At 35.5% G+C, this 15771-nt stretch overlaps 2 protein-coding genes across 2 annotated transcripts in view; both read left to right on the forward strand.

Moving 5' to 3' along the window:
* Positions 1-15771, forward strand: part of LOC114329328 (serine/threonine-protein phosphatase 5) — a 163116-nt gene that overhangs the window by 21821 nt on the left and 125524 nt on the right. The gene's annotated exons all lie outside the window — the stretch shown is intronic.
* Positions 1705-11596, forward strand: LOC126883921 (uncharacterized). The gene is made up of 2 exons (XM_050649693.1): positions 1705-9444; positions 9557-11596. Exons 1-2 carry the CDS (start codon positions 8501-8503, stop codon positions 10236-10238), a joined length of 1626 nt encoding a protein of 541 aa, XP_050505650.1. The 5' UTR covers positions 1705-8500; the 3' UTR covers positions 10239-11596.

The raw sequence follows: 15771 nt of genomic DNA on the forward strand, positions 1-15771 counted from the left end.
GAGGGATTACTGTATGTGTGGGACGAAACAGATGGTGGTAGAGGATCTCAGGAAATATCTTCAATATTGACCATGCATCTGAGAAAGCATGCCAATAATCATAAGCACATAACTCTATATTCAGATTCATGTACAGGACAAAACAGAAATTTTAAAGTGGCTGCCACATTACTAAATCTTGTTTAAGATCCTTCCATAAACATAAAAACGATAGATCACAAGTTTATTGTATTTGGCCACTCCTTTTTGCCAAACGACCGAGATTTTGGGGTTATTGAAAAGGCTGCCAGAAAATGTTCTCACATCTTTGGGCCAGACGACTGGATTGATGTAATAAAAACTTCAAAATTGACAGTGCCTTTTGAAGTAAATAACATAAAAAGGAGCGACAATTGTGTCGACCAAGAAAATAGAAGATATTCTTGTAAACAGAAAAAAAGATAGTGATGGAGCACCTGTGAAATGGTTAGAAATGAGATGGATGAGGTACGAGAGAAAAGATCCTTGGGTTTTGAAGTACAAACCTACGCTGAATGAAGATTTTCCGTTTTTTACTGTTTCGATGGCCAAAACAAATGTCTCAAAATTCATTGGTAATCAAGGTAATCTGTACTCCACACCTAGACTCGTAACAGAAGCAAAGAAAAAGGACATGCTGTCTCTCCTCCCATATTTGCCACCAGTCACACACCATCATTTTAAAAATCTCTACATCAACACAGGAACCCGTTCACGAACCCAGCAACAGGATGAAGAAGACGACATAAACGATTTACTGGTCTATGATGATTAAAACTAATGTCACTTAGCTGTGAGAGTATTATTGAACATTCTTGTAATAAGTTTTTTACTGTTATTATTTTTTGTAACTAAATTTCCAGTTTTGTCATAGTTCGCTTTTTAATCCTTTTTTTCCACCAAATATTTCAGAGTAATAATGGATCAAGTCCAATTTTTTTCAAGAGTCTCCAATTATTTCCAAAAAGGTTATTTATTTTATATTACACATAGTTTAATTATTTAAACTACATATTACATAAGAGGTTTTCACTTAGATTAGGTTCGTTGGTGTATTATGTAATAGTGGAGAACTTTTTAACTTTAACTCTAAATATCTCTGATTTATGTTTTATGGACTTGATCCACTATGGTTCTGAACGCCTCAATTATGCAAAAGTATCGTAAATGTTTCCTTATAAACTTTTTATTTTGTTATATGAGAAATTATACATATTTATTACAATTTTTTATCAATTATGATATAGATAACATTACTTTGTAGTTGTGCACTTAAAACAGGGTAAAAAAGTTATTCAAAAAGTTTATAAAGAAAAATTGACGATACCTTTGCATAATTATTTATTACTAATAAATGCATTTTTTATTCACTTTTTTAAACCATGTTGAAAATGTAGCTCATGCTCTTTCATTTGACACCTGTGGAATGGTTCTAAGGTCATTTTTTCTGACTTATGTTATTGCAAAAAAAAAAATGCTCTCTGGGATAAACAATTTGAATAAAATTTAAACAATTGAATGAATCGCTTTGCAATTTTTATCACATATTAAGCACCAGAGAACCTTCATTTGACAAAAATTTCAAAGCTCTGCACTAATTTTTACAACAGTTATTGAGAAAATATTTTTTTTGCAACTCCGACCTTTTTTCGCAATTTTATTAACAATAAATGAGTATATCAAACTTTGTAATACGTCATTTTAAAGCTTTTTCTACAGTCTCGAAGCTATTTGTACTAAAAAAAATCATAAGTTTCACTGTGTTCCGTTGATTTGAAAAAAGGGGAAAATGCCATTTTTTGACAGTTAATTGTTTATAAATACAAATGGCCACCAGATCCTACGCAGGAAATAGTTTGTTCCTATAGGTATTACCTGTCGAAAAAACGCTTCAGTACCCTGGCTGCTGAAGTTTCACGAACAGGGTATATTTTTGTCTTATTACCCTGGCCTATAAGAAAGGTGTTTGGGTACAACTCGAGGCAGTATCTGTATTTGAATTGAACGAACTCTTCCACTTCCAAGCCCTCTTCGCGCGTCTCTTCAGAATCGTGTTATGAAATATGAAAATAAACATATTAAGTGTAGACAAAGCATACTGACCAAAACAGCGTAACACGCGGGCAGTCGGTCCGTCGGTCGGTGGTCTGTCTATCTCTTTTTACTAAACGATCCCGCTCATATGTGACAGACAGAGATGGCTAGACCACTCAATCCTTAATTTTGGCGATACGCCTCGATACACAGAGCAGCCCATACATTGCCTGGTCTACCCTTTATTATGTCTATGGTTACGAAGCACTTATTTCCGTACTATTTCCTCCAAACGTTCATTATTTTGTTTATCGCCTTTTTTTACGGTTATGCTCTGTTTTTAAGCCATGAGGAGTAAACTAAAAAGACAGATTCACACCCCCCAAGAAAGTCACTAGAAAAATCATCAAATACATCTTCTTTTTGGTTGATCATGTCGGCCTTCGACGGTAATCCAAAAATATTATATTATACTAATACGTCGAATATTATATTATACTAATACGTCGCTAAAGAGTTCTAAAAACAATTGCTTTTTATATAAAAGCAGACTAAAAATTTAAACATTAAAGGTATAACGCAGAAAACGCAAAAAATCGCCGATTTAACTTAATTAACCTATGAAATGCTAATAGTGTCCAAATTTCATAAATGTAAATAGTGTCCAAATTTCATAACAGTGGAGTAAACTTGGCTGAGGTTGAACTAATTACAAACAAGCATTACGGCGCGGTAAATTTGAATTGCTGCTCCTGGTTTAAAAAAAGAGCATAGTACTGGATTGTTTCGGGAAGCTTGACTAGCTGCTTCGTGTTCCAAGGCAATAGGGCATTTCATCTATTGTCATTTGTTTCGAGCTTCTGTCATATGTTGTATAATCTGTGTATAATATTAATATACACGGATTATACGACATTATGACAGAAGCTCGAAACAAATGACTGAATGAAAAGCCCTATAGCGAGCGCTTCATCTAAGCGAGCTCGCACTGTCTGTCCCCCCTAAAAATTTTTATAGGAGCGCCCATGTCATCATCTATTTCAAAACTTAAGGGGGTATTATGCTTTTTCTCATGAGGATCTTTCAGTGAGTCACAGTTTTTCGATTTCTTTCTAACGCATTAAATTGCATGTGACAGAAAAACGCACGTCGGTGATTACAATTCGTCGGTGACATTTATAACATTTATTCTAGTTGTCAATAGATAGCGCTATAATCGAAAAAAATTATTTACGAATTATAATATATCTACGAATATAATCTGTACAATTTATAAGACTATACAAATCAAAGAAAATACCATTTTATAAATGCAATAAACACAATTGATTTCATTTTATGCCAAATTGCAAATAAAACGTGACAACTGTCAGATTTTACTAAAATGTCATGTCACTAAAATGTATATTATCACGGACTTACCTTTTTTTCTATCATTTGTGACGCACTGAAAATGCACATGAAAAGAAGCATAGCACGCCGCATGCAAAATAGGTGGCGATTATGTAAACTACAATTCTTTGAATAGATGGCAGCACGCATGATATAGTATCATGGCAGCACGTACATATACAGGGTGTCCCCGAAAATAGTGCGTTCCTTAAAACTCATCCAGGCAATAGGTCATCCGGGTCCGTTGGGCCCACCACTGCTCTTGAATGAACTATTCATATTAACATATATATTTCTAATATTCTTTTTTGATTTTTTATTAAAGTTCAATTTAAATTGTCTAGATTAAAAAAGGTGCTACTATAGTATGCGGTCAACCTCGAGAGAGCGATCTGCCTGAAGTTATTAGTTGTCCAATAAAGGCATATATGTAGCTCTGTAGGGTCGCAATATTTACAGTCCTCTATCCCCATGACTTTTGCGGCTTCTTTATTTGTACACTTCACTATTTCGTTCATAATTTTTTCGTCCTCAAACAAACAAAAGGAGTCAACAAGATCATCTACACTTTGACCAGGGACTAATATTACTTTGTGCACTTTGCTTTTTATTATGTCGCAGGATAGCATACGTCATGTCGGTTGTAGTTGACACTTCTAGTTAATTCCATCTTAAGTTTCAAAAATTACACACTCTGAAATCTGGGAACTTGTAGCTACACATTCTTCTTCATTATCACTCAATACTACTTGCTGATCATCCTCTTCACTTGCTTCCGAAAGATGATCTTCAATTTCAGAGTCACTTTCAATGCCACCTACTGCAGGAGATTCTTCATCATCGGAATCCCATAAATTATTTGCAATATCTTGCAGTTCTGCAGCAGATAATGGTTTTTGGGACATTTTATTTGCACTATCTACTTTCACTGTAATTCAATATAATTTTAGGAGCTTAGTTGTCGAAACTAACATCGATATCAAACGACTGATAGCAGATGCATTATTTATTTCAAAACATGTGCAGGTACCTACCTAACAATATTATTGCATTCCACCAATGATTATCAGTTTTTAAAATTAATTTAGAATAGATATAACACCTATTGTAAGCATCTCTTTGATGTTCACATCAAAGGAATGTTTACATTGTTTGTTCCACATTTAGACTTTATTATTGGATTTCCGGAATCATAAAAGTCGTTTAGATAATCCACAAAAACATTACCTGACTGCCAGATTAACTTCTGTAAAAAAATTTTAGACTTTAGGTATAAATACAAATAGGGTCCGACGGGCCCGTGTTGCCCGTTTACGTGACAAAATTCTTTCGACGCAATAATTTCAAAAATGATAAGCTCATGACTATGTTGAAGTAAACATACTTCTAAACAAATTGAGTGATGCATAAAATGCAATAAAATTATTTTTATCAGTTTCTGATAAAAGAATTGGCGTCTCGGGCCCGTTGGACCCACCTTACCTGAATAAGGGTTAAAGGTATTGCCGATTCGGATTAAGATCGCAGCGCCAATGTGGTATCAAAGTGAACTGAGCTAAGAGTCATTGTAATTATTGTTTGCATATTGTATGTTGCATTAGTTTTATGTGTTTTTAAGTTAGTTTTGTCCGTTTATCTGTGTTTTTTTTTTAATTCAATTATATTTTTTTGTGTGACTATCGTTTATTCTTATTGAATAATAGACAATTTTGTTAGTTACAAGTTTTATTTTAGTGAACTTTATAAGAAAAAAATATCTCAGGTTAGTGTACACCAAAGATTGTAATTATTATTGTTAATGTTTTATTATTAAGTCATAAAGTTACAGTAATATGTTACAGTTTAGTCATGAAGTAATATACAGCAACAATTAAGGGGGTATTAGCACGCTATGGTCAAAATAGGTGGCGAATTTGTAAACTAACGTTTAACAATTCTTTGAATAGATGGCAGCACGTACATATATTTTATTATTAAATTTAGTTCTCTGAACGACACAGCATTGATGCCACGTATAGGGCTTTTCATTCACAGTCATTTGTTTCGAGCTTCTGTCATGTGTTAGATAATATTAATATATCTACGTCATACGTTATTGGTATTTACAATGATACAAATTAAAGACGTATGACGTAGATATATTAATATTATGTGACACATGACAGAAGCTCGAAACAAATGACAATCGATGAAAAGCCCCATTGCAACTTAAGCTCGGCACAGCTCGCTCTCAATCGTACTTTGTATTTACAGACGACAGTTTTTAATCCTTTCTTTACCTACCTAGGGTAAATTCTCATTAATAGATTAATAGATACTAAACGTTCATTCATTTGGAAATAGTTTATTATTTAATATTATATTTACAGACGGCAATTCGTAATTCTTTACCTGCTCAAAAAGATTTATTTCAAACTAAAGAAATTTGCAATTATTTGAAATACAAGTAAGTGCCTATCTAAATGACCAAAAAAGAATTATGCTAATTCTCAGAATGAAGATCGAGTATAAAATTAGTATTTTTAATAAATGTAAAATACGTAAGTCAATTGAAAAACAGCGTCACTACAATAACTTTTTTCATATTGAATGTTTTTTCAACAGGGGAAGTTTTTTCCTCGGAAAATTTCACATTTTCATTTCATTTCTCATTTCAACATGCGAGGCAGAATAATAATTAGCCTAATGAGCCACTTACTTAAAACATTTTTAAAAGTGATATAGGTACAGCAGAATGTATAAAAAATGCGAAGAACAAGTATCATGGACAAAGATTGGATTCCGCAATGCCTTGCCCTTATAGGCAGCCGAGAGGCTCTATTGACTGTCCAACTGCTTATGCAGAGGTGCAGATATGTCAACTATGACGTACCTATATATTTGTTTTATCGACTACAAAAAGGCATTTGATAGAGTACAACATGATAAGCTCATACTCATAACCATCTTGGAGGAAACTGGATTAGATAGATCTAAACATTAGATATGCCGACGACACAGTAGTTTTGCAGATAGCCTAGATGATTTGCAAAGAATAATGTCGCGCATATAAGATAAGTAGTGAACGTGGACTTAATTTCAATACGAAAAAAAGAAAGTAATGGTAGTCAGTAAGAGCGAAATATATTATACGGCTTTTGGTTAACCAACAAACAATTGACAGAGTGAACAGCTACACATACCTTGGTACCTACATAAACAGTCAATGGGACCACTCTAGTGAAATAAAACAACGCATAGGAAAAGCGAGATCAGCTATCATAATGATGAAGTCTCGTTTCAGAAGTCACATTTACCACTTGGTAACAAAATTTCTATTATCAGATCCTATGTATTTTCTAGATTATTATACGGAGTAGAAGCCTGGACTCTTTCCGAAGCTTCTTTAAGAAAACTCAAGGCATTCGAGATGTGGTATTACAGTCGCATTTTAAGAATTTCGTGGATGAGTCGTGTGACCAATGTTGAAGTCTTACGTAGAATGGGCAATGGGCAAGGAATGCGAGATTATTAACACACATTATTATCACAGAGAGCAAAGTAGAATATCTTGGCCGTGTTATGAGGAATGAATAGAGATTGCCGCTACTCATTCTTCAGGGCAAGGTATTGGGAAGAGAGGACCAGGGAAAAGAAGAATATCTTGGCTTCATAATCTGAGAAACTGGTTCAATACATCGACAAACAGACTATTCCGAATAGCAGCAAGCAAAGTTAGGATAGCCATGCTGATCGCCAACATCCGGAACGAATAAGCACCGTGAGAAAAAGAAGTATACTTCATTTTAAATTATTCTTCTTCTTATTCATGTGCCTCGTCCGTTGCGGACATTGGCACGTTAGTCCAAACCATTGGCGTAAGTTTTGAAGCCATGAGTGTCTTCTTCTTCTGGGTCCACCTTTGCTCTCTATTTTACTCTGTATTGTCAGTGGCAGTATACGATATTTATCATGTCTCATAATATGATCGAGGTATTCAGGTTTCCGTTTCTTAATTGTGAAAGAGATTTCTTATTTTTGTTTTCCCCTATGCGCAATATCTCTACGTTGGTAGTGTGAGTCGTCCAGGATATTTTGAGGATAGGTCGGTACACCCACATTTCGAATTCCTCTAGCTTTTTCATCAATGTTTCCGTTATTGTCCAGGCCTCTGCTCCGTACAGCAAGACCGGAAAGATATCATTTTAGCAGCCGTATTTTTAGTGGGATAGATATATCGAATTTGATGAATATATTTCTCATGTTGTCATAAATGTTGCTCTGGCCTTTTCAATTCTAGACCGCATTTCGGTTGTTTGATCCTATTTCGAGTTGACGACTTTTCCAAGGTATACATATGAGTGTAATGTGTGGTGTGTGTGTGTGTGTGTTGTGTAAATGTCTTGTTACTTAGCAAAGTCGAAGTCATTGTTTTTTAAGGTGACCAACTATTTTTTGTTCAAAAAGAGTACACCTTGCAAGTATTGAAAATATGTTAATCTCCTAAACCTACAGAAAAATTTAAATCCTAATACTAAATCTGTTTCTGGGCCAAAAATAATTAATCCTAATGTTTCTGGGCTAAAAATTTAAATCCTACTACTAAATCTGTTTCTGGGACAAAAATTTAATTAATCCTAATACTAAACCTGTGTCTAGGCCAAAAATAATGAATCCTACTGTTTCTGGACCAAAAATAATTAATCCTAATACTCAATCTGTTTCTGGGCCAAAAATAATTGGTCCTAAAATGTTTCTGGGCTAAAAATTTAAATCCTACCACTAAATCTGTGTCTGGTACCGCGGACCCATAAAATATTTACATAAAAAAAGGATTACGAACGAAAACTTGTAAATATACGCTAAATAAATAATATGAGTTTTTGCTATCTACTAAATAATAGTTTTTTCTCACTTAATTCGCGCAATTAGTCACTTTATATAACGACACAATGAAAAAGTCTCTATTTCTCTGATTGAAATACAGTCTTACATTACTTGTCTTATGTATTCATCCAAAGTATATTAACATTATAGAAATTTAAAGTTAGTTTATAATATATAGTAACTTTAGATTATGGTGCGAGGCAAATGGTGCGAGGTAAATGGTGCGAGGCAACTGGTGCGAGGTAACTGGTGCGAGGCAAATGGTGCGAGGCAAATGGTGCGAGGCAAATGGTGCGAGGTAAATGGTGCAAGGCAACTGGTGCGAGGCAAATGGTGCGAGGCAAATGGTGCGAGGCGAATGGTGCGGGACGAATGGTGCGAGGCAAATGGTGCGAGGCAAATGGTGCGAGGCAAGTGGTGCGAGGCAAATGGTGCGAGGCAACTGGTGCGAGGCAAATGGTGCGAGGCAAATGGTGCGAGGCAAATGGTGCGAGGTAAATGGTGCAAGGCAACTGGTGCGAGGCAAATGGTGCGAGGCAAATGGTGCGAGGCAAATGGTGCGAGGCGAACGGTGCGGGACGAATGGTGCGAGGCAAGTGGTGCGAGGCAAATGGTGCGAGGCAAATGGTGCGAGGCGAATGGTGCGGGACGAATGGTGCGAGGCAAATGGTGCGAGGCAAATGGTGCGAGGCAAGTGGTGCGAGGCAAATGGTGCGAGGCAAATGGTGCGAGGCAACTGGTGAGAGGCAAATGGTGCGAGGCAAATGGTGCGAGCCAAATGGTGCGAGGTAAATGGTGCGAGGCAACTGGTGCGAGGCAACTGGTGCGAGGCAAATGGTGCGAGGCAAATGGTGCGAGGCGAATGGTGCGGGATGGTGCGAGGCAAATGGTGCGAGGCGAATGGTGCGGGACGAATGGTGCGAGGCAAATGGTGCCAGGCAAATGGTGCGAGGCAAATGGTGCGAGGCGAATGGTGCGGGACGAATGGTGCGGGACGAATGGTGCGAGGCAAATGGTGCGAGGCAAATGGTGCGAGGCAAGTGGTGCGAGGCAAATGGTGCGAGGCAAATGGTGCGAGGCAAATGGTGCGAGGCAACTGGTGCGAGGCAAATGGTGCGAGGCAAATGGTGCGAGGTAAATGGTGCGAGGCAACTAACTGGTGCGAGGCAACTGGTGCGAGGCAAATGGTGCGAGGCAAATGGTGCGAGGCGAATGGTGCGGGATGGTGCGAGGCAAATGGTGCGAGGCAAATGGTGCGAGGCAAATGGTGCGAGGCAAATGGTGCGAGGCGAATGGTGCGGGACGAATGGTGCGAGGCAAATGGTGCGAGGCAAATGGTGCGAGGCAAGTGGTGCGAGGCAAATGGTGCGAGGCAAATGGTGCGAGGCAAATGGTGCGAGGCAACTGGTGCGAGGCAAATGGTGCGAGGCAAATGGTGCGAGGTAAATGGTGCGAGGCAACTGGTGCGAGGCAACTGGTGCGAGGCAAATGGTGCGAGGCAAATGGTGCGAGGCAAATGGTGCGAGGCGAATGGTGCGGGATGGTGCGAGGCAAATGGTGCGAGGCAAATGGTGCGAGGCAAGTGGTGCGAGGCAAATGGTGCGAGGCAAATGGTGCGAGGCAAATGGTGCGAGGCAACTGGTGCGAGGCAAATGGTGCGAGGCAAATGGTGCGAGGTAAATGGTGCGAGGCAACTGGTGCGAGGCAACTGGTGCGAGGCAAATGGTGCGAGGCAAATGGTGCGAGGCGAATGGTGCGGGATGGTGCGAGGCAAATGGTGCGAGGCAAATGGTGCGAGGCAAATGGTGCGGGGCAAATGGTGCAAGGTAAATGGTGCGAGGCAAATGGTGCGAGGCAAATGGTGCGAGGCAACTGGTGCGAGGCAAATGGTGCGAGGCAAATTTACTGTTTTAGAAGGGTCCATTTGAAACAATTTAATGCTCTAAAGTTCACTAGCCATTCTATCCATTCACAATGAGTATAAAATTATACAAATGAGTACTTTCAGAGTACAGGTTTGAAAAGAGTACAGTTAACGAAAAAAAGTAGAAAACTCAGTAAATTAGTACAGTTGGTCACCTTATTGTTTTTGCAAAGAAACGCTAATTGTATCATTGTATCCGAACGTCTGCGGTCCCTCCGGTGAGTACCGATCCCACAAGGAGAGAAACTATTTTCATTTATTAATTTTTAATAAATGAAAAATTCTCCACCAAGGTGAGATTCGAACTCACGACCTTTAGGTCCAAAGGTAGGCGTTCTTACCATGCCACCGAGCCACAGAGAGGTCACAATATCATGATTGAAACTCAAACATAAGTCCAAAATGTTTACTGGCAGGGGGAGGGGCACTTTTCTAAACAAAACCAAGTGATTGGTATTTCCATGGTTACAAAACTCGTTTTCAATGTTTTGCAGATTTTTTTAACATTTGGCAAACGCACATCTGTCGTCATTTAATACATCACTGCTGCCATCTACTAAATGACACGTGAACTCAGTTTCTCACCTATTAAGTGATAGCCGAACTAATTTATCACTAGAACAATGCCAACTTGTTAGGGTTATATCAACAAAATCCCTAGATTGCAGTTTTTAAGTATAACTTTTATCTTTAATTGTCTTTAGGTACAGTTAATTCAAAAATTATGTCAGTATGAATAATGAACGTTTACTTAAAATAAAGCTTATTGCTTAGTTAATCATTTATGGTAGTTATTTTGTACAGAAGTTCAAAAATTATTACATAAATCCAAGTTTTAGGGCAGGATACCAAGTAAGTTATGACATGGGTTCCTTTAAGTACAGTTATAAAAAAATTACTGCTTTCTTTGGAAATCTTAACTAGATCCCACATAACAATTTCATGTTCTTAGTAGATTCATAGAACATACTTTTCAGAAAAAGTATATACTAAGAATATGCGTAATTACCATTGCGAATGTGCAGAGCACATACTGAGCATGATACTATGACAAGTCCTGTCATAGTATCATGCATACTGAGTATATACTACATTACAGTACTTAAACGTTCTATGTATATACTTAGAATGTACTACCGCACTTCTTTTCAGTATATACTAAGAATATACTTTTTAGAACATTCCAAAGACGTGCTACAAACCTTCTATTTATATACTTAGAACGTACTACCGCACATCTTTTTAGTTTATACTAAGAACGTACTTTTTAGAATATTCCAAGGAAGTGCTATAAACCTTCTATTTATATAGGGTGAGGCAGATAACTGGCCTATTAGAAATATCTCGAGAACTAAAGGCAACAGAATCATGAAAATTGGAATAAAGGGTTTTTGAAGGATGATCAATTAAATGAAAATATTTTCATCTCTTTGCAACTTCCGGTTATACCGGAAGTTGCTTATAACTTCGTTTTTTAAATGGGACACCCTGTATATTTTTACATTTTTGGATTCTCATCGATGTCTCCTTTCTTAAAATATAAGGTTTTGTCATATTATACAGGGTATTTTAAAAGATAATTACGTTTTTTTATTAATTTCGTAGCAATATTCACACCCTGTAGAATTGTAGTAGTTTGACATCTAAAACTCTACTTACGTTCAAATGATTTTTAATATACTCTACTATTGTTAAGAATCATTAGTATAGCTAAATTTTTAATTTTAGTATACAGGGTTGGTCGAAACTCGGAATGAGTATTTTCTGAGTTTTCTTAAATGGAACACCCTGTATTTTTGTATTGTAGTGAAATGATATTTTATAGTACTTTTTTATTTCTTAAGCATTCCCTATACCTAACTGCTTTAATTTGTGAGTTATTGGTGATTCAAGCTAAGCATTAATTGCAACAAAAAAATACGTAAAATTTTATTAGGTTGGCCGTGAAAATACTCAATCCCAAATAATTTTTCAGAAATAAATACATATTAATCCAGACTGGTCCTTAAAATTACCAATAATGGTTTAGCTATCGAAATACCTACTTAGTTAAGATTGTTGGTGCGATTAACAATTAAGCACAAATTAAAGCAGTTAGGTATAGGGAATGCTTAAGAAATAAAAAAGTACCATAAAATATAATTTCATTACAATACTAAAATACAGGGTGTTCCATTTAAGAAAACTCAGAAAATACTCATTCCGAGTTTCGACCAACCCTGTATACTAAAATTAAAAATTTAGCTATACTAATGATTCTTAACAATAGTAGAGTATATTAAAAATCATTTGAACGTAAGTAGAGTTTTAGATGTCAAACTACTACAATTCTACAGGGTGTGAATGTTGCTACGAAATTAATAAAAAAACGTAATTATCTTTTAAAATACCCTGTATAATATTACAAAACCTTCTATTTTAAGAAAGAAGACATCGAAGAGAATCCAAAAATGTAAAAATATACAGGGTGTCCCATTAAAAAAACGAAGTTATAAGCAACTTCCGGTATAACCGGAAGTTGCAAAGAGATGAAAATATTTTCGTTTAATAGATCATCCTTGAAAACCCCCTTATTCCAATTTTCATGATTCTGTTGCCTTTAGTTCTCGAGATATTTCTAATAGGCCAGTTATCTGCCTCACCCTGTATACTTAGAACGTACTACTGCACATCTTTGTATTAGAAGAATACATTTTTAAGGATATTCTAAGAAAGTGCTATCAAGTGCTATATTGCTCAGAAGTATGTTTTCAGCATCACCTAATCTCATCTTAGGTTCTACTGGGTCTACCAAATACCTATTATATTTACATATTTTAATGGCAAATGAGAATGTAGTTAGTACCTACATTTTGCAATATTACTTAAAAAGTAAGTACATATTTATAAATTTTAGTTATCTATATAAACTATTATATTATAATATTTAGCTAAACTAAACTATGTATGAGTAACTAAAATGTATATACTTATATGTACTTACTTATATCTATTTATTAAATAATATTGAGTTACCAAAATAGATTATATCTATTTTGACAAAATAAAGAGATTATGTATGTTCTTTAGTCCTATATCATTCGTCTTCATCCTTAACACTGCCACTGCCACACTGCCACACAAGCAAATACTTAGACATTCTCAGCCATCGTCCCGGCACAGGAGCGCGTGCGCGGAAACTATGTATACATATTTGTAATTTTAATTCTCGACAATGATTATCAAATTTCAAATTATTGGTTAAAATAAGAAATAATATAGTTTTTCTATTTTACTAGTCTATTATAATTAATGGATTGCCAGAGTTGTAACGAATATGATTCAGACTACTAGGTATTATTTATTTTTTTGACGATAAAATGAATAATACAGTCTCTAATAATTATTCCTTGTAGTAGAGCATCCGATATAATAGTCCTGTCGCCAGGGGGGGTACAACGGCCTCGTTAATTCAGATGGACTTACTCAAGTTTTTTTTATGTATTTTGACCCGTAGAACACGAATTTTTTGGGTAACAGTTGATCCGGATGTCGATAAGATTGTTATAGACCAAGAACTTGAGGAATCAAATAACAGCGATTTTTGGCAAAACAAAACACTATTTTGTATTTTTTGGGCCATTTTAAGTAAAAAATATTTCTACAAGTTTTTTCGTAGGATGCACAGTTTTCGAGATAAACGCGGTTGAACTTTAAAAAAATCGAAAAATTGCAATTTTTGAACCCGAAAAACTTTTGATTAAAAAATAAAATAGCAAGTCTGCTTACCGCATTTAAAAGTTTAAGTCAAATTATATCGGTTTTGATTATTTCCATTGGTAAAAATTTATTTTTTTATTATTTAACAAAGCTATAAACACGTAGGGTTTCCCGTGCTTTTACATGTGTTTTAACGCATGTAACGTAGAAATAGTCTTGATTGCACTAGTACCTATTCTACCTACTCGTTCGATTTTAAATGAGAAATCATAGAAACATCACTCACGCACTAGTTGTTTGTAGCTTTGTTTAACAATAACACAATAAATTTTTAGCAATGCAAATAATCAAAACCGACATAATTTGACTTGAACTTTCAAAGGCGCTAAGCAGAATTGCTATTTTATTTTTTAATCAAAAGTTATTCGGGTTTAAAAATTGCAGTTTTTCGATTTTTTGAAAGTTCAACCGCGTTTATCTCGAAAACTGTGCATCCTACTAAAAAACTTGTAGAAATATTTTTTGCTTAAAATGACCCAAAAAATACAAAATATTGTTTTGTTTTGCCAAAAATCGCTGTTATTTGATTCCTCAAGTTCTTGGTCTATAACAATCTTATCGACATCCGGATCAACTGTTACCCAAAAAATTCGTGTTCTACGGGTCAAAATACATAAAAAAAACTTGGGTAAGTCCATCTGAATTAACGAGGCCGTTGTACCCCCCCTGGCGACAGGACTAATAAGTCTTTTGGACTTTCATTCTGAAACATTGTTTTTTAGTTGTTAGTACCCGTCTCCCCATAAGAAACCTTACTCATGAACAATTAAAAAAATATGTTTTTAGAATAAAACATTGCTAAAATTCTTATCGAGACCTGATAGAAAAAGGTTTGAACTTGAATTTAGGTACTCGATGATGATGATTACAAAAATGATATATATTTTTTACTTGTGTTTTTGAGCCTTGAAAATTGTCATCTTTCGTTCTTTTTCAGTTTTAAATTGTTTATAACTCGAAAACGATCAATTTTAGAGAAAAATTACAAAAGAACTTTTTTGTTTAGAATGATCCAAAAAATCTTAAATAATATCTGCCCAGGTCGAATTTTTTTTCAATTCATAAAAAAAGTGATTTTTTAATTATTAGTTCATTATAGTTAAGTTAAGAACAAGATTAGATAGGGCAACCCTTATTTTTTGCAATTGCTAACATGCTAATTACTTATCCAATAATTTTTATCCATTAAACAGATCGGTGCAAATCGACCTTATATCGGATCCTCTACTCTACTGCAAGGTAGGTATACAATAATTATTAGAGGCGGTATTTTTAATTTTATCGTCAGAAAAGTAGGTAAATAATATCTAGTCTGAATCATATTGGCTACAACTCTGACAACCCATTAATTATAATAGACTAGTAAAATAAAAAAAAATAATATTATTTCTTATTGTAACAAATAATTTGATAACCATTGTCGAGAAATAAAATTACAAAAATATATTTTTCGCGCACGCGCTCCTGTGCCGGGACGATGGCTAAGAATGTCTAGGTATCCGCTTGTCACTGCCACTGCATGCATAGATACATATTTTCGATTTCATATTTTTACCGTTGTTTCCTACCCTGATCCATTCAGGTAAGAACCCAGGCAACCAACTGACGTCATATAACGTCGAGGAAACGTCAGTTTTGGTTGAATATATACACGTGTTTGAAAATTACGTCATATAGACGTCTTTTGTAGGTGATTTTAAATACGTAAGATTAATGACGTTAAAATAACGTTTAAAAAACGTTTTCATTTCAGACAGTTTAAGTCTGAAGTCACAAAA

This window comes from Diabrotica virgifera, chromosome 4 (genome assembly GCF_917563875.1).
Source record: "Diabrotica virgifera virgifera chromosome 4, PGI_DIABVI_V3a".
Taxonomy (NCBI): domain Eukaryota; kingdom Metazoa; phylum Arthropoda; class Insecta; order Coleoptera; family Chrysomelidae; genus Diabrotica; species Diabrotica virgifera.